The sequence below is a fragment of the Cryptotermes secundus genome, unplaced genomic scaffold (assembly GCF_002891405.2).
Source record: "Cryptotermes secundus unplaced genomic scaffold, Csec_1.0 scaffold568, whole genome shotgun sequence".
Taxonomy (NCBI): Eukaryota; Metazoa; Arthropoda; class Insecta; order Blattodea; family Kalotermitidae; genus Cryptotermes; species Cryptotermes secundus.
The window spans coordinates 748,173-771,058 of NW_019725423.1; the positions used below are offsets into that span (position 1 = coordinate 748,173).

The 22,886-nt window shown below is 42.8% G+C and overlaps 1 protein-coding gene across 7 annotated transcripts in view; it reads left to right on the forward strand.

Moving 5' to 3' along the window:
* The window catches only part of LOC111863372 (protein C-ets-1), a 492,047-nt gene that overhangs the window by 337,047 nt on the left and 132,114 nt on the right, over nt 1–22,886 (forward strand). For all 7 annotated transcript variants that reach the window (XM_023849636.2, XM_023849633.2, XM_023849637.2 and 4 more), the window contains one exon: nt 11,008–11,124. In XM_023849636.2, coding sequence (XP_023705404.1) covers nt 11,008–11,124 — 117 coding nt within the window. The remainder of the gene's footprint in view (nt 1–11,007; nt 11,125–22,886) is intronic.

Genomic DNA, 22,886 nt, shown 5'->3' on the forward strand with positions numbered 1-22,886 from the left:
GTTAGCAGCATAGGCGCAGCAACAACAATAATAATGATAATAATAATAATAATAATAATGGTATATTATTTTGTGAGTAGCCCAATAAAACTAAGAACTTCCTCGCTGTAATGGAATCAGAATGCTCACAGACGTGAGCTGCTGGGTTTTATTTTGAGCTTGTTCATTCTACTTTGCATATTTACAGCTTAGTTTGTCTTGATAGTTCTCTCAGTGTAATGCTGTCAATGCCGGTCACTGTAGCCGAGCGGTCTTCGTTCGGTCGGAAGCCGGGATCGTGGGTTCGAACCCCACACAAGGCATTCATGTTTGGTATGTTTGTATTTAGGTAGAGGTCTTGCGACGAACTGATCGCTCGTCCAAGGATTCATACCGTCTGCAAAATGATCAAAATGAAAAAAAATATATATCAAGAGGGTTGGGCCCAAAGGGGCAGGTCAGCCAGCAAAAAAGAAAACATGCCAGCAACTCCACAGAGGTCTCCCAAGTGCCCCTTTCCCCCGAGGCTTTACAGTCATACTGTATCTCCTGTTGTTCATTGCTACAGTGTTGTGTAATGTTGACACTAATCGATATGGTGATTTTACTGAGGAGACCGTCGTTGTGCAGTACTGTCTATATGTAGCAATAAATTTACTTAAGGATACGTGTATGTTAACAGAGAGTATCTACTGCATATATGGCTAATATCTTCAGGACTGACCACAGTTTGCCGGGAACTCGATTCTTAAGTACGGTACCATCACCCCTACATCGCTGTAATACATGCTTAATTTTGTGACATGGAAGAGGCAGTCATTGCTATGCAATGGCACAGTAAACAGTGACGCAGAGGTGAAAACTCCGCGTCATGTCACCAATGGAAGTACCGTTGGGAACGGTGTTTTCTCTGCGGTCCGCTGCGACAGTTTCCTAACAGCATAATAGAACTGCTGGAATCGGTAAAATTAAATATCCTTTACATTATGACAAATGACTTACTGCTGCAGACATTGACTCTGACAAAAGACAGACCCGTCCTCTCATCAGAGAGGGCGCCCCACAAAAACAAGACTGTATGGGGCTCGACTCCAAGACTGACTGACCGTCAGTCGCAATGTGAATTTGACTTTTGCTGGAATCTGTGTTTTCTGTGCGGTCCGTGACAAGGCTATGTAACGAGGACCGCCTGCCATTACGAGAGAGTCTAGAGAAGTAAGTCCTGAATCAGAAGCGAGTGAGTGCAGTTCGTGAGCTACAAGGACGTGATGAATAGTCCTTGTTGGAAGGCCGTAACTAGGCAACGGCTAGTGGAGGCTATAACAAGCTGAGAGAACTAGTGTGTGTTAACGGTGATTAGTGCAGAGTTACAGTTGCTTATAGTTCCAAGTTTTGTTCAGTAAATCCAGTTATCAATCCAACCCCGTCTACAGTCACTCAAATACGTATCCGTACTGATGTGTGCTTCCATAATTTGAACCTCTGAAGAGAGCGCAACGATACGGGCATGAATTTCGAATTTCAGAGGGCTTTCTTCTTATTTTTAATTTTGCCGTTAAGGTTCACATGTTCTTCATTCTTCCAGTAAATTACTAACGGTCTGTCTGGCTGTCTGTTGTTTATTTTTATTTCGTTAGATGTGGCTTTCGGACAGTCGGAAAATAACAAGACACGTTAGTGAATAGACAGAGAAGGGAGTTTTATAGAATAGGGCAGCTGGATAGCACGTGCTATGCGACAGGTGGTGGGGGGTGCTACATAAGGAAGGGGTGAGAGGATATTCACCTGGACTTCGCTACACCTCAAGATATATAGACATACATATAAGTTATAATGATATAGTATAAAAAATAACATCTTGTGGAGCAGAAATATGGCGCATGCGTGGGGGAGATGTGACCATGTCCCATCTGGGCAATGAAATTCCCGGGCATTATAATGCCAGCCGTTTTGTTGCTCATGGTGGCTGTCAATTTCGTGGCTTCAGTTTCAGTGTTGTTTATAATCTGAAGCCGTAGACCTATCGTCATTACTATTAGCGAACTGCCGTTTGGACCTACTTTTTTTTTTCCTTGGCACTACAGCCCCAATGGGCCTAGGCCTACCTCCAAGAACTTCTCCGTTCACTTCGGTTTTTCTAGATCTTACACATTCGGTAGGACTCCTTGCGCGGGTGATCAGCTCGTCGCAAGGCCTCTACCTGTATACAAACACAGAAGAACGCACACACACAAACTACACATCCGTGCCCTGAGTGGGATTCGAACCCACGATCCCGGTTTCCAAGCGAGCGAAGACAGTGCACGCCTTAGACCGCTCGGTTACCGTAACCGGCTTGGACCTACTGTATGCCCCTTATTTAGAGGCAAGGTGGTTTAGCCTAATACACTTCCAGGTGAATTTGGCATGAATTTCAATAAAAGAAATATTCATATCCTTTAGAATACATGATTCTTTTCTGGGTATGTTTGTCTTTCTTTCCTTCGGAAAATTATAAAAGATTGAATTCTGTTTATGTCGTAATAATGCACGAAAATATCACGTAAACTGAGCGCAAGAACTCTGACGCCTGATGTCTATATGATTTGACATACACGAAGATTACAACATTATAGGCCATCGGTAGGCAAAATGCGACGCACCAAAAGAAATTCAGTGCTGTCAGCCGCACTCGTGGCTTTAGTCCGCAAACAAAATATATTGACCGAGCTACCGCCGCTTGTCGGCGAAGTTAGTGCCAACTTAAGCGGATAGAGGGTGTCGCGTGGTCAGCGCAACGAATACCCACGGTAGTTAATTTCGGTTTTCTAGACCGGAGTCGCTATTTCCTTGAAATAGCTCCTCAGTTGTCCTCACGAGGCTGAGTGGACCCCGTTCCAGACCCACTACTCAGAAAATCTGGTAGCGCCGGCAATCGAAGCCGGGACCTTTGTATCTGTAGCCAGAAACTCTGACCACTAGGTCACAGAGGCGGTCGTAAAATAGGTGTATATATGTAATTTAAATTTAATTGTGTAAGTGATAATGTTTTTAATTCAAATGAATTAATTTAATAAGTTATACAACAGCAGCCTGGTGTTAAACGGATACCGGCCTGTGTAAATTAGAGCACAGCTTAAGTAAAAGACTGGATACCGTATTTACGCATGTATAGGCCGCAGCACAATTTTCAGACAGAAATTATAGAAAAAATTATTTTCTTGGAATATTATTTCAGGAGTATTACACCCTGTATTACTTATTATGAATATGATTTTTTTTAAATGAAGTGTGATTTCGAATATAAGCCGCACCCCAGTTTTCCTCTTGAATTTTTGGCAAAAATGTGCGGCCTATACATGCGTAAATACGGTAATATTCTGATTCTGTTGTGTCTTAGTTTATATTTTGTCATGTCTGAAGCTGAGTGTTTCATATTTGGGACGCGGTTCTTGCATTGGTTGCACACAAGTAGGGACTTCGCTCTGCAGATGTTGCTATACTGATCTCCCTACCGTATCAGCAGTCATACCTTGGTTTCTTTACTTTGTGTGGGTCAGTAACGTGGGATTAAACTTGCTTGTGTGCTGGACGGATATTTCGAAGTAACCGCTAGACCGAAGAATTTCGTTGTTAAGAATATACGTTAAAGATATTCATCATCAGCGGTAGCAGCATAATCATCATCATCATCATCATCATCATCATGGGGTGAGACTGAGTCCACTTGGTGCTGCGGCCACTGTTTGGCCTATTGTACCAACCCCACATGATAGGTGATGATTTTGGAGCAATTGGTGGAATGCGAATTGGCAGAAGAAACCTGCTCCAGTGCCGTTTTTCAACCACAAATCCCACATGACCTGACCCGGGCTGGAACCCAGGCCGCTGCGGTGGGAAGCAGGCGACTAACCACCTGAGTTATGTCACGGCCCTGATAGATATGTAACACTTCTCAGTTGTTGTCACTGACTGAAGATATATCGTAACTGACTTCTTGGGCCAACTCTGTTCATTAGCAGCAAACATTTGCCGAGGTGGGTAAGACATGTCTTCTTATGGACTTAGACTAGGCTGCCTCTGGACCTTGTCCGGAGCCAGATGTATCCATTCCGGTACCTCAACACCTATTTTCCATTTTGCTTTGCTTAGATCGTTCCAAGGAATCGCTCTGAGCGGGTCTACACGACTGTAACGTTTCATTATTATTATTATTTTTTTTTTTTTGCTGCCAGGAATTGTTAGCTCCGCTGGACCAGTAATTACCCAAAACATAGTCATCATGTAATAATACTCTGACGTTTTGGAGACTGCCTCTGTCTCCAGCATCGGTCCTGACATAAACGTTAGTCCCTGGTAATGGAGACACAGTGGATCTGGAAGGATATGACGTAGCAGGTATAAATGGGAAACTTATGAGTTTCAGCTGTGAGACGCTTGTAAGATTAAGGTTTGCACGTCAGGTGGTGATGGGGGGGGGGAAATGCCGAAGAGAATCCTGATTACAAAACCGATTGGCGAAATGGAGCAACGTTGCCAACGTTTAGATGGACTGACGACGTGAAAGTTAGAGATTGGAGGAAGACTTCTGTGAGCGGAGAAGGCTGGCGAAGAATAGTGAATATCAGAGCTCAGTTTAGATTGTTGCGCCGGTGGTGGCGAAGATGATGAATTTCATATGTGATAATTGAGATAGAAACAGTCCCCCGAAACGTCGAAATTTTGTTCCATATTGACGTATCTCGTTTCATTGCTTTTAATCGTCAGGAGAACTTTGGTTCCTGAACGATATGAACTGGTTCAGGTGTTGTCAGGTTTGGGAATCTTTTGGTGACCCGTTCCATAAAACATGGTATTACTTGAGCATTTGAATGTATGGTAAGATCCAGTACAGGAGATTTTAGTGCCGTTGCTTGAATTATGTTGGAACTGTGTCGTTAATGAAGAATGCCGTCTTTTGGGATGTGGAGCCGTGTAGATATAGTATAAACCGACGTTTTGGAGGAACATATCGCCTCCATCTTCAGGATAGAAAAATCCGCTAGCGAGAAACCAGCGTGAGCAATTGCCTGCAGCCACCCACGCTGGTTCATCGCTCGCCGATTTTTCACCCTGAAGATAGAGGCGATACTTTCCTCAGAAACGTCGGTTCATACAAAATCTACACGGCGCTACATCCCAGAAGACGACATTCCTACATGTATCGTTAATGTTTTTTTAAACAACTTACAACAAGCATTGCGTTAGTCTGTAATAATGTGTCCACGGAGGACACGTTTCTTTATTTCATCAATGGGAACCGAATCCATTCACAGAGCCCAACCGTAGCGCACGCAGTTACGCATGGACACGGTGACAGATGACATCCGCTTTTCCTTCAGTGTATTATTGTCGGCATTATGACTGTTGTTCCTGTAATTCGCCTTGGTAGTATGTCGTTTCCTTAACGAGAATTCTGAACCTCCTATGAGGTGCTGGCAAGGCGCACGCATGTACGCACAGACAGACTGCGTTACAGGAACGTCATTTGTGTAGCGAGAATCTTCATTGGGACAGTTCATTTCTATGAACATAGTAGTTCAGATAAGAGAACTCACAAAAAATAAACACCTTGAGCATAAACCATATCACGAGCAAAGCATATTAATAAGCCGATGGTGGCCTGGGTTCAGTCCCAGGTTAAGTCATGTGTGATTTGTGGTGGTGGATCGAGTTTCCCTCGAGTACCTGATTTCCCCTGCCATTTTATTATTCCGGTAACTTTGCCATATTCATTAATCAAGCTGTTATTGACGCTATTTAGTCTCGATACTGAAGGCCTCGTTAAATAACCAACTTAAAATTACATGAGAATATCCCAGTGTTAATTCTATCCGTCAGATTAATTTCTGTTGCTGGTATCTTAAGAGATTGAGTTATTAGCATAGATATGAAGAAAAGCTGTGATTAAAGTCGCAGATTTTAATAGGTCTTGCAAGGGAAGTGGAAGGTTCTCTCTTGAAAGTTATTTCATTCTCTGTGGACGAGTGTACAGTAACAGCAAACGAAGCATAACTTGAAACAGGCTGAAAACAGAAGTAGTGGCATTTCCTGCACCCCATGCGTAATTGGTAAGCCAACATACGTTGGGCGCCAGAGCGTTGTGCATATACAGGCTACCGGATGCACCAAGTGGAGGTGAACTTGACACCGAGATAGGAGGTTCCCCCTCCGCACCCCACTATACGTGACAAGATCCGTAAGGTGTGAGAGATTTAATTCGCAGGGGAGGTTTTATAAAGAAAATTATATCAAACCACATACAGTTCGTTATGGGACACACGGTAGCGTAGTTGGTTGAGACACTATGCTACAACCCGGAAGGTCATCTGTTCGAGTCCCGGATGAGGTGGATTTTTTCAATTCGTCTCTTTCAGCCCACTATGGCCCTGGGGTCGACCCAGCCTCTTAACAGAAATGAGTACCAGGAATCTTCATGGAGGGTAAAGGGCAGCCGGCACGTAAGGCTCACAACATTGCCGCCATCTGTGAGCCGATTGTCTAGAAAATGTGGGAGCCTCAGAACTCTATGGGCCTTCACAGCCTCTTACAGGAGTAGCTTTACCTTTTTTTGTTGTTCATTATCATCTTTAAGGAAGAATACCTGTCCACATACTCTTCATATTATGTAGTTGGTTCTGCCCGAATAGTAGTCTGGAAAGGATATGTTGTTATTTAATGGATTTCTTATTAGAGCTGAAATTATTTAAATGTTTTTACTAAGCTAGTTCACATATTGATCCCACTTAAGATCAGTTTAGGATTGGGTTTCTTCAGTAGGCCCAAGTTTATGGAATATATACTTCGCCCTACTGCCAGAATGAAAAATATATTCCTTAATGGTAAATTTGTTTCTGTGCTACATCGTCATAATACCAACTACCAATATTTTTTATGAAATATTTATAATGAAAATATGAAATATTTTTCATTAATCTGAAGTGTCGGGCTTTCCTCTTTTTTTTTCTGTGGCGCTACAGCCCCAATTTGGGCCTAGGCGTACCTCCATGAAACTCTCCGTTTCACTTCGGTTTACTAGATCTTACACATACGGTAGGACTCCCTGGGCGAGTGATCAGCTCGTCGCAAGGCCTCTACCTGTAGACAAACACAGAAAAACGCACACAAACATCCATGCCCAGAGTGGGATTCGAACCCACGATCCCGGCTTCCGAGCGAACGAAGACAGTGCACGCCTTAGACCGCTCGGCTACCGTGACCGGCCGGCTTTCCTCTTTAACATCTTCATTTCCGTGTTCATTTTCGATAGATCTGAACAAGAAACCATAGCGGAAAAGAGAGTTAAATAATCCCAGGATGAAATACAGCACTGCTAAATAACCTTTGCTTGTTTCTCTATTTTAAAACTACTCCACCTCCATCTCGTCCCAATTTGTTATGTCTTATTCGTGTTCGTTTGTAATATTTTTCGATCACAAGACCATGCGTTTGCTGGAACTTGCGTCGTTTTCTGTATGCACTCTTAGTGGTACAGTTGTCTCCAGGTCTGCATGAGTTCAGTCTCTTGCTGGGGCAATATTTAACTGTGGAATTGGAGAATCACCCAATTAATTTAATTTCTTTGTTCCTATATTTTTGTTTCCTTTTGTGTCATTAATTGAAGTCGAAACGACGGAAGAAAACAGTCCAGTTCCTATACGTAATGAAGTTCTCCACTGGTAGCACCTGGCTCGCTGATAATTACCGTGGTTCGTCACCTACTGAGGAAACAATAGACATGGACCCTGACCTCTGAGTAGCCTCATCATCCGTCAGAAATCGCACATCACCTGCTCTCTGCCGCAGTAGTGATTTCAGTCTACGAAGTGCAGTTACAAACACGAATGTCCACGCGTCCATGTCCGGGTTTCTTCCCTTACCATAAGACGATTCCCATATTGTATATGGATTGTTAGGATGACGTGAAAAACAGTCCAAACTTTGTTTTTATCAGTGTTAAAATATGTGGCTTCCTTCCATGTTCATCTTTTCCCGCCTTCCCGCCGCTTGACCGTGTGTAATTTGTGCAGGCAAAAACGCTTTGTTACGTCACCAAGAAATGTAGCAACGAAATGGACTGTAATCAGATACAGAATTGGAGGAAATAGCCCTGCCTCATTTTGAGCTACTTTTTTTATTGCTAGTGGGGTGGGACTAAGTTCCTTGTACTGCATCCACTTCTGGCCTATTGTACCAGCCCCAGATGATAGGTGAAGGTGATTGTGGAGCAATTGGTGGAATGAAGATTGGCAGGGGAAACCGAAATACTCGGAGAAAACCTGCCCCAGCGCTACTTTGTCCACCACAAATCCCACTTGACCAGACCCCGGGATCGAACCCGAGCCGCCGCGGTGGGAAGCCAGCGACTAACCGCTTGAGCTATGGCGCGGCTTTCATTTTGAGGTAAGATATCGTTCTCGAAGGGGATTAAAAATTACGAAACTCCTCGGCACAGCTGATCGACCTGAATTCTAACAAGGGTGGATAACACGTGTATCGTGTTTGTGTCCTCGTCTCTCTGACTGTCCGTCTATTTGTTTCATGTCTGAAATGTTTTGCTGATTTTAGTTAAATTTAATATGTAACGTCTACTCTAAAAGTTAACAACATTTCAGTTTTACTTGTATCAATCCACTATAACCCTTGCTTCTGTGGAGCCGAATCTCCCTTGGGTTAGCGTAGAACTACGAGTAAAATTGTCGGAGTGTTCAGATGTAGCGATTTGTATACAGCCATGACCTGTTCAGATGTTCAGATGTAACGTGTGGTGTGGCTGGCGGTTTGTATACAGCTGTGACCTGTTGAGATGTTCAGATGTGGGTGATATGTTTTTCGGGGTTCTCAGTGCCTGTAATTTGCCGAAAGTGTTCACATGTGATTTTTCTTTTTTCTTTTGTGAGCGTCTATACTGGCTGAAGCGTTCAGAACTGTAGGAGGTGCTTTGTGACGCATCGGTGCACTTAAAAATTGTTTCCATGTCTGTGTAGTGAGTCAAGGACAGAAAACATGGTTGCAGCACAAAAGAAGGCAAACGCTCGCAATGTAATAACGTTAATAACAGGTGCTGTGCCTTGACATGGGTCAGCCACCCACACCTGCCCCCTCTGCTCTTGTATTCATGAGCCTGATTGGGGTTGCGCAACATGCAGACGGGGTGAATTTCATTATCAGACTGGTCACTTTCCCACACACGCACACACCTTGAAGCACCTTCAGAACTTATCTTGAAACACACACTGATGTTGACACAACTGAAGTGACTATTATAAAGCTGGCCTCTCCTGACCTCTGAAATAACCAATTTTTTTTTTTTAAGTTTCCGCTCCTTATCACATTGGCTGAGGTAGTAAATTTGTGTGTAGGCCTGCTTTCCACTGCAGTAGCTTACACATCTAACTTCTGAATCTCTCTACTTTTGGTAGCTCATGTATTTTACATGAAATTTGATACTGAATGGTGTAGAACAAAATTTGAGCGTTCATAAATGGCGTGGAGGCTACATGAAACTCATACGGAACTTGTTAATTTTCTGAAGGACGGCTGCGTTGTTCATCGGATTTAAATGTTACTGAGAATTGATGAAGCTCCCTACGCTTAAATATCTCAACCTTCCAAATTACGCATTCATATTCACGTTAGTTTCAACTGTCTTCTGAACCGAAGCGTAATAAAACATGATGTGTCGTACATACTTAAATACTGTTAGTAACTGCTGTAGCTGTAATTGTGATTTTCCCCAGTGTTGTGAAGGTGGTGATATTTTCCACAGTACAGAACATTAAGAATTCTTTCTTTCATATCCTATGGTTCCACACAACGTGAAATTGAAAGTCGCAATGTAGCAGTTGAACACCTGCACCTTGTTTGTAAGTAACACATGAATAAGTTTGTATGAATTTTCACGTCGACATTTAGCAGTTTGCTTCCACAGTAACGTGTTTCGTTAAATTACCGTATTACTTACTTACTTACTTACTTACTTACTTACTCATGGAGCTGAGCCCTTCTGGAGAAGCCGCCAATTATGCAGCTCCTCAAGAATTTCCCAGCATTTTATGGAACCCGAAAGTACATTACCGTGCTCACAAGAGCCCTCCACTGGTCCCTATCCTGAGCCAGATATGTCCAATCCATACCATCCCATCCTATCTCTCTAAGATCCATTCTAATATTGTCCACCCACCTACGCATTCTTCCCTTCTGGTCTTCCCACCAATATCCTATACGCATTCCTCGTCTCCCCATTCGTGCTACATGACCTGCCCACCTCATCCTCCTTGACTTGATCATTCTAATTATACTTGGAGGAGAGTACAACTTATGAAGCTCCTCATTATGCAGTTTTCTCCAACCTCCTGTCACTTCATCTCTCTTCGGTCCAAATATTCTCAACGCCCTGTTCTCAAACACCCTCAGTCTATGTTCCTCTCTTAATGTCAAAGACCAAGTTTCACACCTATACAGAACCACATGCAAAATTATAGTTTTGTATATTCTAATTTTTATGTTTTTGGACAATAGAGGAGAAGACAAAAATTACCGTATTGCTGATATGAAATGTATTATGTGGAACTGATCATAGAGGTGTACTAAAGTTGTTAAGAAAGGTATATTATTATATTAGTCCCCTGTTTCCTCGCGATTATCTTGAGAATATTGTAATAAATGTTATTGCTTAACTATGAAGTTGTTACCGCATCTGAACATGTTTTCTTCGGTAGAACGACGACTTCTCGTAATTTATGTAGCTTCTGTTTTAATAAACCGGAAGTTTTGAACATGTGATATGAATTATGATTTCTTTTAATTGCTTTTTCTCTTTTTTCAATTATTCTGTTCCGTGTGTTGTCTCAATATGAAGTCTTGAGACCTTCCTCCGCGTGAAAGCTACGAACTACGGTCGGTGTGTGCCCAGCTATGCTCACGAATGCTGGAGCTTCACAGTGAACTGGTTTAATTGCCATTTCATTACCAACAAGACTGACGAATGCCGTGTTGCATTTGTTTCAGATATACCGACCCAGGTGCCGCCTCTTACTCCCGGCACCAACAAAAAAATGACAGAGGCGCTGAAGGCGTCTTTTGCTTCGTGGGAGAAAGAACAGTTAAGATTAAACATTGTTAAAGGTAAGTTCGTGATAATAATCATCCTAATGAAATAATCTGATATTGAGCTCATCTGGCAAGGCATCTAGTGATCCTGCAGTGTACCTGCTACAGATGTATTGCTGAGTAGCGTGGTAGACCTAATGGTTGCGTCACATTAGAGCGATTCCCGAAGTTGTAGCTATATTTTGATTTCAAGGTTTAAATTATTTCTTGAAACCAAGGTCCGCGTAAGTTCCTAGTTACTAATCATTTCTAACATTTTTTTACTTAGCTCCTATAATTGTTAACGTCCATTACGCTCATAGAAGATACATTTGGAGACAACATCGTAACATTTGGACTTAACGCTTATTTTTGTAACGTGCCTAGGAAATCGCCTTGTGAAATACTTTTAAGTTGATAATCACGCAAGTATAAGATGGAGGTCTTTATGTTCATCTGTTACTATTTTGGAAGGGTTGTGAATGATCAGAACAGCCCTTCCTGGCCTACCATGGTGTCTTATTCTTCTTCTTATTATTATATTAATTTGGAAGTTTTGGATATATGCCACCTACGGGCTGGACAGCCGGGGTTCGATTCCATGCAGAGACAAGAGATCTTTCTCTTATGCATAGCATCCAGACCGGCTCTGGGGCCCACCCAGTTTCCTATCCAAGCAGTATTGGGGGCTCTTTCCCCGACAGTAGAGCGGCAGGGGCGCAAGGCCGACCCCTCACCTCCATCTGTTGTTGAGGTCAAGAATGGTGGAGCTGTACCTCCAGTCCGTCATACATCTTCATGGAGTAGTGCTTAATTACTTAATGAACTAACACATGGTAACCTTTACCTGGATATGTACTTGAAACTGCCCTCATTTAAAATTAGTGCCTGTTGTATATACTTGTCTGCTTCGCACTTGAGCTAAAGAAGTTGCCGCCCGGTCGCGGCGATCTATTGGCTTTATTGTATATTGTACAGTACATTTGAGCTTCGGAGATGGGTGTCCGCCCTTACAGCTAGATTTCAGCCTATGTTACTATAACATGGCTTACATTTTACATGAAGCTTAAATCTAGTTCTTAAACTATTCTCCGATATAGATGTTCTTCAGAAATTGTCTTATGACGTATAAGGATTGAACTCATTTGGGTAAACGTGTTTCATTGGTGGTGAACATTTGACGTTTTTTATGGCTGTCGAGTATGTTATGTGTAGAGTTAATAATAGATTTGCGTCCTCAGTAAGTGCACACTCAAATTTCACCCTCATAAAAAATAAATAAAAAGTGCACTCTCGAGCAGATGAGGTGTTGAACATTGTAATTAAGTCATTTTAAAGTCTTAACTTGAATTGGAGTTCAGTTTTACACCCCCTTTTAAGTATCTGTATGAGAAAAACACCAATTTTTACCAATTTAATAAATTTGCTTAAGGGCCGACAGTTTTTGAATTTCGTTGTATTTGCTGTTTTGAACAGTATTGAACAAAGCGACGAAAGAGCCGAATACCGACATCCGTTATGTATTTTCTATATTTTGCGATCCAGATAGGAGCAACCCCCATGGCTCCTTCCTACCTCGAGTTCGTACGTATATTGCACATATATTTTAAAATAACTAAATTTATGGTAACACACATAACAGGAACTTGCAATAAAGAAGCGGGTTTGTTGATCTGCTGCTGGAGACTTTGAGTCTGCCAAGAAGCTCAGCACAAGGCGAACTTTGTTAGCTGACTTCCTGGGCAGGACGTGATACTGCGCAGGTACCGTACCGCACATGGCTCACTGCCTTACAGTGTTCGCAGTTTTTATAATATCAGCGAAGTAGGCTTGGATTCTCATACGGATTCTGGGACAATGATGATATGAGGTCATATACGTCGATTCCAAGGGTTGTTTCGGAATTTGTGGTTACGAGTAATGTTGGCGTCATCCCCCTCGGGTGTCGAAACCGGTCCATCGAAACTTCATTGAGCGTTAATTTTGAATTCTCTTTTTGTACAGAAGTTATTGTCCGAAAAATAGCACAAATCTGTATAGAAGTTTTGTGTTGTACTTCAAATATTATACAGACTGATTAATGGGCATGCGCGACGTGATTAAGGTTAGACAATGTGGCGCGTGTAGTTTGGTAAATGGTTACCAGCGTTTCAGATGAGCCTGCTGCCTTCACCTTGGGGTAGAAGTTAACTATACGGCGTCACAGTCCACGTGACCATAATTTAGATACTGGCCGCCTTTAACACCTCTGAAGATGGAGGCATGAATACCATCGCCCCAACAAGCCTCTGACTTGTATTGTCGAGGCCACTCCCAGTTTTTATAAAAAACATAAAAGGAAAAAAAGTTTTTTGGTCAAAATTTGGCAGATTTGTAAAACTGGACGTATTTATTGTTATAATTACAAGTTTACAATAAATATATTTTTTTAAAGTTTCGTGGTACATTTAAATTTTTCGTATTTAGCAGTAATTGAAAAATTGCAATATTATTTGCAAAGATCTAGAGGATTGGCGAGATCGGGATGCGATCACTGAACCTTACCATTTGGTTCTGACATGTTGCTTGCTTCTGTCTGCAAACCATATAGCCTCAGGGCTGATGCACATCGTCTGTCTGCCTGCCTGCCCCACCTCGCAGACAACGTATTTTTTTAATGTAATCAGTTTCATTGAGTTTATTTGTATAACATAACCAAAACCATGTACGCGCACCGTCACTGTAATATACTGCATGCCGGGCTAATTTCGGAGTGTGCGTATGTGTGTGTGTGTGTGTGTGTGAAGTGATGTCCAGGGCGGTCCAAGCCTCTTCTTTCTGCTGTAAGTTTAATTGTCCACAAACACGGTCTTAAGGGCAGCAACACGCGACATACAAATCTGAGACATATCGGTCTTCGAATGTGATGTGAAGGTTATTAATAATATTGTTAGATCTTCAGCTTATTCTTGTCCCACCCATTTTCTTCGTCTGTATTTCATGGAGTAGGCAGCATTGCCTGTTCGGCTTCCATTTGAAATTAAGAATTTCCTTTAACGTCTCAGAGAGTCACCCTTTGAATCTACTTCTGTTGAATTTCCGTTTCAGAGATCCTTATGCTACACTTGCAACATAAGTTTTTGTCGGTAGTCAGTAGGTTTGTTGCTCAAGGAGTGTAGGGTCGGCTGGTAACTGTTTTTTCTCTTTGTAGCGAATTCTTTATCCGCGGACCGACAATGGTCCTTGGGTTAATTTATATTGATACACAACTTCAAGTTACTTTGTAGGTAGGCCGCGCCATAGCTCAAGCGGTTAGTCGCTAGCTTCCCACCGCGACGGCCCGGGTTCGATTTTTGGTGGGCAAAGTGGCCCTGGGGCAGGTTTTCTCCCAGTACTTTGGTTTCCCCTGCCAATTTTCATTCCACCAATTGCTCCACAATCACTCTCACCTATCATCTGGGGCTGGTACAATAGGCCAGAAGTGGCCGCAGTACAAGGGACTTAGTCCCACCCCACTAACAATAAAAAAGTACTTTGTAGGTACATAGCGTATATTTTACCGAAGTTATAGCTACACAAATAGGTATTTATTTCGTTTTCTTTCAGCAGCCAAAAGTCTGTGTTCTTGTCCATGATTTTCAGTTGTGGCTATTCATTTTGGTTTGCCTTCACGTATTCTCGATATCAAATCTGCCCCAATTTTGGTATTGTAAGTGAATATATTTGGACGCGCTAAGAAAATAAAATTTGTAGACTGTACTGTGCAGTGTGAGACAGCAGGAGATCGGTCCTCAGGAAAACCTGTTGGTGGTTTACCGATCCGTGCACGAGGGATGGCTGAGACCCGCTGGCCCATGTGACTGGGCGTTTAAGAATTCCGTAGGCCAACAGGATGCTTCCCACCGACGTTTCTTGTCCAACTGACCTACAGTTAGTAAAGGGCTTTACTCTGTCGGCTCGGTGATTCAGACATAACTCGGTTCTGGCAAACTAGGTGAAGGTAAAAAAAATTAGAAGTAACGGAGGTAAATCATGACATGCAACTTGAAAATAGTTTGTTAACGTCGTTGTGCAAACCAACGGACTGGTTGGGCGCCTACCAACTGTTGCTCCCCCTCCCCCACTTGTTGCTCCCCCTTCTCAGCAGCTTGTTACTGATTAGAGACCCTTCACTACAATACGTTCCAGAACGCACGCCAATTATGTACCCCGGTAGACGTGGCGTTGTTACGGGAAGCAGCGTGCAAGGGTGGCTGAAGAGGCCAGCAGTATGGGGTCCGGAGGCAAGGAGGGAGCGAACAACTGCGCAGGGGTTGGAGTGGGCTTGAAATTCCTTTAAAGTCGTGATCGTTCTTATATGTCATCGTGTATTGTTAGTAGCCGGTTTATTTTAAGAACCAAAGAGTCAACAATGCTGATAGGAAATCCTGAAGTTGGACATTGCACTGAGCAAGTTAAATCCATCCCATTCTCAAAACCGAGATTCCTAACATCCAAATTAATGATATTCTGTGGTCTCCTTCCTTTCCGTTTGCCTCCTTACCAAGAAGTTGCCTTTCTAGAATAATGTGCGCGGAGTTACTACCTCCTCCGTCCGAGCTACGTGTTCAGCCTATCATGATTTCCATTTCATTGGCAGGAAAATGAATCATGACCCTCCCCCCGTTATGCAAGCCTAATATATAACTTTATCTTACTATGCTCAGGCGCTTGTATTTATTTTGGTTTGTTTAACGACGCTTACAGTATGTCATGTATAGTGTCGAAAGCTGACAAGTATGTTTGTAAGGAAGCGATCGTGACAGCATTTGAGACACTATTTTGGCGTTTACCTGGCGGGACTAAGCGAAACAACGGTACTCATAACAGCCATAGGAACAACAGTAATTATTTTTTTAATGTTAGTGGGGTGCGACTAAGTCCCTTATACTGTTGCCACTTCTGGCCTATTGTCCCAGCCCCAGATGATAGGTGAGGGTGATTGTGGAGCAATTGGTGAAATGAAGATTGGCAGGGGAAACCGATGTAGTCGGAGAAAACTTGCCCCAGCGCCACTTTGCCCACCACAAATACCACTTGACGAGACCCGGGATCGAACCCGGGCCGCCGCTGTGGGAAGCCAGCGACTAACCGCTTGAGCTATGGCGCGGCCACTAAGAACAACAGTAAGTACAGTGGTAATGATATTGGATTTTAGAGCAGTAGGAAATGTTCATACAATCGAACGGAATACTCAGAACGCCAAGGTGGAGGGAACGCGTGTATACAATATGGGTACGTGGTATTGATTATATCCTTCCAGTCTCTTGCGACTATGTATTTTAGATTACATTTTTCTGTGCATTTGTAATAGACTCCGTATGAAGACTAACATGAAGGCCTTTGAAGATCGTTAAGAAAGACATCAGCACCGAAGGTCAGTAACTTGAAATGATCTGGAAAGATAGCTACTTGTTTTGTAAGATAACAAGCGTGAAGTAATAATAATAATAATAATAATAATAATACTTGTCAGACCCACTTTTTGAGCCATAACCTTGAAAGATTCTGCCAGGTTTGATCCGGTTTTCACTTCTTTGGATTTCGCAACGACAATTCTTGTACAGGGCAAGATCACCAACCTTGCGTAATCGCCATCCTGGAGGACCAGGTCCCCCAGTGACAGAATGATCCCTCTTCGTCGCCTCCTAGTACACGCAGAACTACGGTGGAAGTGTTCTAACCGGCTTCTGCAAGAGGAAAGCTTGAAGCAATAAAAGTACGCATTAAGCGGTGGCACTGTGCAGAGGACACTTTTTTCGTGAGGAGTTTTATATGAAATCAGACATCGTCAGAAATACCCAACCTGTCTCTTTAACTTAAATTTCGTTCAGTCAAAACTTTAGACGAACTCAAAGGCACGAATAACCTTGGACTGAATCGTGCTAGAAATGTATATGTTTTGGTTTTCATGCGTTTACTTGCCAAACTAAGGGCCTTTCTATGGGATAAACCTCAGTCCATAAGCCGTATTGCGTGTCAGTAAGGTTCAGGATCTAGAATGAATACCGAGGCGGCGCAGACCACTGTGAAGTCATGAGAACATTATGGGATATTTGAATTGCGTGATGCTAAGGAAGCAGAGTTCATCACCCCAAATTACTCGTACAGTGGAATGACTGCTCCTGGACCATGTCGAGAGGACTCCGCCCTGTATTGGGAGTCGCGCAGGAGGAACCGACACATCCGATCCATCAGGTGATGCAGTGATAACACCGACATGTCCAGCATCCGGTCGGTTGGTAGGCTTTGTTGCTGGGAACTGCTGTGGAACTGTTTCCGTGGTTGTGGTGCAGGCCTCTACATACTCTACCTTGTATAGACAGCCACCTTGCATATTCAGGCGTGATATCTCTCTCCGCGGGTAAGCCGGCCGGATTGTGAAATCGACCATTTATTTCCATCTGTTTGCTGAAGTTAAATGTGTTTTGAGGGCCTTGCCGTAGCGGTTAGTCACCGGCTTTCCACCACGGCGGCCCGGTTTCAGTTTCAGGTCATGTGGGATTTGTGGTGGACAAAGTGGCAGTGGTGCAGGTTTCCTCCGAGTGCTTCGGTTTCCCCTGCCAGTTCTGTTCACACCAACTGCTTCTTGTTAAGTAATTATCATTGACGCTATGTACTCTCGTTACTGACAGCATAATTAATTGCAGAGTTAAGAAGAAACTGAGGATTTGTGGGGCTTTACACCCATATAGTCTGTAGCGCTTTCCTTGTGTGGGGCTTAGGCACAGATAATTCGTTGCTTTTTGGTCAACTTTTATTTTTATGCAACGTGAGGCTGGTGTCGTTCCGGTATCTTATCCGTGTTAATGACGGAGGTTAATCGGTCTGGCGAAGAGTGACCTCGAATGGACTATTTTTCAATAAAATTTACATTTAATGAAGAACAGCATAAGTATTGAAACTTTTAGTGCGTACCCATGGGCGCAGTCAAGCGCACACATCTCTCTATCCTTACAAACCAAGTCAAGGTATCACCAGTCAATGCAGATATATTCTCACGAAATGAATCCGCCCTTATTGTATCATGTATAATTAACGTGTATACGTTCTTTAACCAAAATACAAATTAAATTAAAATATAATTTGAAGGTCATGTGTTTTTGTCTTTCAGCCTGCACGTTTCATAGGCAAAACAGCCTGGAGTTCGATGAAATTTATAATTAGAGTCCTCACTAGCAACTGAAGTGCCCGTAGCATCCGTCCTGCAGTTTTTGAAGAGGGGTCCGTTTTACCGAAAACGGGACACCAGGGAACAAGTGTGACTATGAGGCGTACTAATTTCAAGAACGTCCAAGTGATAAAAACTTGGTTTCTAAATATCAAGGTCGATATTTACTTTTTACTTAGTTTTACTCAGTAGAATGTGGTGGAGTACAAATACTATTTACCAGCTCACGAGTGATATCAGAACTTTCCTGATCATCGCAGCGTGTTGACCGAAGCATGTCGCACTGACAGCTTTAATACGTGGACGTAATGTGTCAGTGTGAGAAGAACGTTAAACACAATTGGAGAAGAAACTAACTAAACTCCGTGGCTTTTAGTCCGCAAGCGAAATATACCGACCGAGCGACCGCTGATTTTCGCCGTAGTACCAACTTTTGCGGATAGACGATGTGGCGTGGTCAGCGGAACGGATTCCCACGGCCGTTAATATCGGTTTTCTAGACCGGAGCCGCTACTTTTCCATTCAAGTAGCTCCTGAGTTATCCTCACGAGGCTGTGGACCCCATTCCAGACCCACTAATCAGAAAATCTGGTAGCGCCGGGAATCAAACCCGGAACCCCAGGATCTGTAGCCAGTAACTCTGACCACTAAACCCCAGAGGCGGTCAAAATAAGGCAAAAAAGTAATATTGCGCTATCAGCGCCACAGTGCTCTTGTATATTTTATTCACATGAAACATCTACGTGCTGAGTTCATGGCCTACATGCTCGTTTTGCTGCATGATATTGAAATTGGTACCAAGTCTGCTGTATTCTGCGTTTGTTAAGTTATCGCATATCTTCACACATCTCATGTTTTGTTGAGTGTGGGTCTGACCATAGGGTGAACGGCCAATAAGTCGCTTGTCAGGTGTTACTGTTACCCCTCTGTCCATTTGTACGCAATGCATATTAATTATTCTGTGAGTATGCCACCCGCATTTACATTGCATGGTCTCTTGGGTGGCAGTTGTAGCGTTTTTATCCTGTGCAATATTGCAACTGCCAAAAGAACGCCAGTAAATTACGCGTGAATGATAGCTCATCATGCTCAGAACGAGATGTGTCTGAGAATTGTTCTCACGGCCACTAACATCAAGATTCCTGTGTTCAGGGGTGACACCACGTAGTTTAGTAGATTTCACCAGCCTTTCGGAGCAGCTTACTGCGTTAGTATTCTGGGAATACGATGAAGGCAGCAGGGTTCTCCGAAACGTCGATACACGTGTATCACACTACACAGTGTCACGCTCCAGGAGACCATAATGTCTTGCCGTGTACTCGTATATGTAGTCTCATCCCTGTAAAAAGAAATGTATACAGAATTGTGTTGGTTAAAGCCAATGCGATGAAACGGCTTTGAGAGGATAATGCTTAGGTGGGACTATTGGGACTATAGCAGCAAACTAGCTTTTAGTAGGCAATCATAATATGTACTAAATGGAAGTGGCTTATTACAGGATTTATTTTTTATTCAGGTAGATCTGTCAGCAGTTGGCTCCTATAGGCTGTGGCGATTCAGATGGATTAAGAAGGATTTGATATTTTTATTGTTGTTTTTCTGCTGCTAGTTTTGTTTGTAGGGACGTCGACATCTTTGGACCAAAAACTCTGTCGTTGAAATATATTTTATACGGAATTAATTAAACTATTATTATCATCATTATTTTTGTTAATTTCATTATTAATATTATTATTGCTATTATCATTTTATACTGCTTTTTTTGAAACTCGAATTGTTCTTCGCTGTCATATTGTGGCATTGTCTGTGTCCGTTTGTTTTTCTATCTTCATTCGTGCTCACTTTGTAATTAATGTAGACTATCATATTTTGTATTGTATATTTAATTATTTTTGTGTATTTCTATTTCTTCATGCTAACTTTGTATTTGGCCATTTGTGCTGTTAAGTTTGCACATAAATAAATACGAATTGAATTGAATTTAGGTAGGCTGTCTGGAATTAGCTCCTGTTGCCTGTGACGATTCAGAAATAATTGCCCGAACAATGAAAGCTTTCTACACATTTGTTAGCAGGGTCGCCCTGAATGGAGCATTGCTTGTCGCAAGGTGACACTCCGAAAAGCCCAGCAAGAACCTAGTAGGTCCATAAACGAGGCCGTAGTTCAATCCGCCATCACTCTGTGGTCCAGAACCATATGCGTCTCAGAAAACGGAGCCGCTGTTACACTGTTCTTCTTTTCTGTGACATGACGTGGGCATAAATATCACGCTGTAGCATAGTTTGTTGAGGCACTATGCTACAAGCTTGAAGATTGCGGGTTCGAGACCCGACGAGGTGGATTTTTTCAATGTACTTAATCCTTCCAGCCGCACTATGGCCTTCGCGTCGACTCAGCCTCTAACAGAAATGTGTGCCAGGAATCTTCCTGGGTGGTAAAGGGCGGCCGTCGCGTAAGGCTGACAACCTTACCGCCATCTGTGAGCCGATTTTCTAGGGAAAATGTGGGAGCCTCAGTGTCTCACAACCCTATGCGCCTTCACGACCTGTTACAAGGATACATTTACTTGTTTACCTTCTACATTTTTGTTGAACAAGCAGGTTATTTTATTACAAGGTGAATGTTCTATTAAACGTCTCAGTTTGATACTAACACGTACGTAGCAATCCGGACAACTGGTTAAACATGCTGCTTGTGTTTTTAAATGTATTGAATACGATTTTGTTTTGTATGTTAAATTCATAATATCCCACTTCATTTATCGCTCTGTTTGGATGTCGCTGAAGTGCAGTTAGCAAAGCAGGCGCTAAAGTGAAGTTATTTGGCCTGACACACGGTGGCGCAACGCTATCCACCTTCCCAGAAGCAGCTCGTCACACTGGGGAAATACCGTGACACCTGCAATCTTTTTGAGATAATTAAACATGAGACATGGACTGACATTCTACTGCAGTTCTGGGAATACTGAAATTGTTACTGGTCATCTTTCTGAGAAGATGTAAAACTATGGACTCTATATTACATTAATAGCTGATATTTTCCAAAGTATTATTTATTAACATCTGAAGCTGTTCTTAAATAGTTATCTCTATATTTCAGTAGGCCATATAACACATTTTTTTTTTCCCGTGTTGTTTTTTTCTGATTTTGAGACGTGGCCTCCAAAGGTAACAACATAAATCACGGTACGTCTCTTTGAAAAGAAATCCCTAAGTAAATTTAAGCGTAGTGGAGGTAAAATACTGTCGCAGCTGTTGAGAATTCAACAGGAAGTTTCATAATTTGTTACACAAGTTTTAAGATTATTAATTTCCCCTGCTTTGCCCCCAATTCCTTTCAAGTCATTCATGAATCATACGTCGAATGCGACATTAACGAAAACCCCCACGAATGATACATACAAATAATCGTAAACAGTCTCCTTTTGTGTTATAGTCCTCACTATGTCATATGTGCGGTTTATGTCTGTAATACTAATATCAGAGGATTTATTACTTTCCTCTTGTATAATTTTGAGGCATTGGGCCAAGCGATCCGCTCTGATCCAGACTGAGTTCTGCAACATTTGAATATTTATGTATTTGATACGGAAAATCGGCCCAACATAAGGCCTCGACGTAGGTACACAGGAAAAGTGGACATAGGCCTGTATCCAGGCTTGAAACCGGCGATCTAGTGTTCGATGTGTACATGACAGTACCTACATTAGATCACAGAGGACACTGTTGTCTGTTTCCGTGTGAAATTTGTATAACCGGGTTGTCCTAACAACATTAGATTGAATTTCTCCTGCATCGCTGTCCCTTCCGTCTGCTGCTACAGGATACTCAAATTTGCAACTTCATACCCCTTCGAAGAGATACGCTTATGTAGAGGGGCAGGCAGATTGGAACCCCAGTCGGAAAACAGGCTGTAGTGTGATAGCACAGTATGAATGCAGGGCTGATTGTTGTCGTGTCATGGAAACTGCTGCATTGTTGGTGAGTGGCGCCGACTTGCGCACGTGACCTGCATGTCTCCCCAGGAACTGCAGCTATATTGCATTCATTCTGTTCCCCCTTTCACCTGTCCTGCCATAACGCAGGGCCTGCAACATGACGTATCAGCGGTCGTGTCTAGTTTAAGGGAAAGAGGACTGCATTGTTCAGTGCCGGCATTGCAGAGTCCTTTTAAGACCTTCGCCACCTTCAGGGCTTATAATAATGTTTATTTGTGATTTACTTAACGGCACTGTTAGCAGGTCACGCTGTTGCATATAGCGTCAAACGGTGGGAAGGTTAATGAATTAAGGCCGTGCAATTACTCAGGCGGTTCGGGTTCGAGACCAGGTCACGTGGGATTTGTGGTGGACAAAGTGTCATGGTGAAGATTTTCTCCGAATACTTCTCACCTTAACAAGAAAATAACACGGAAAATGCACGAAGCGTATTCCGTACAGTCGAATGGTCTAAGGCATTCGCTGTCTTCTCTCGGAAGCCGGGATCGTGGATTCGAATCCCTCTCAGGGCATAGGTGTTTAGTGTTTGTGTGTGCCCGTTTTTCTATGTTTGTGTGATCACCCGCCCAAGGAGCGCTGCCAGATGTCTAAGATCTGGTAACCCAAAGTGAA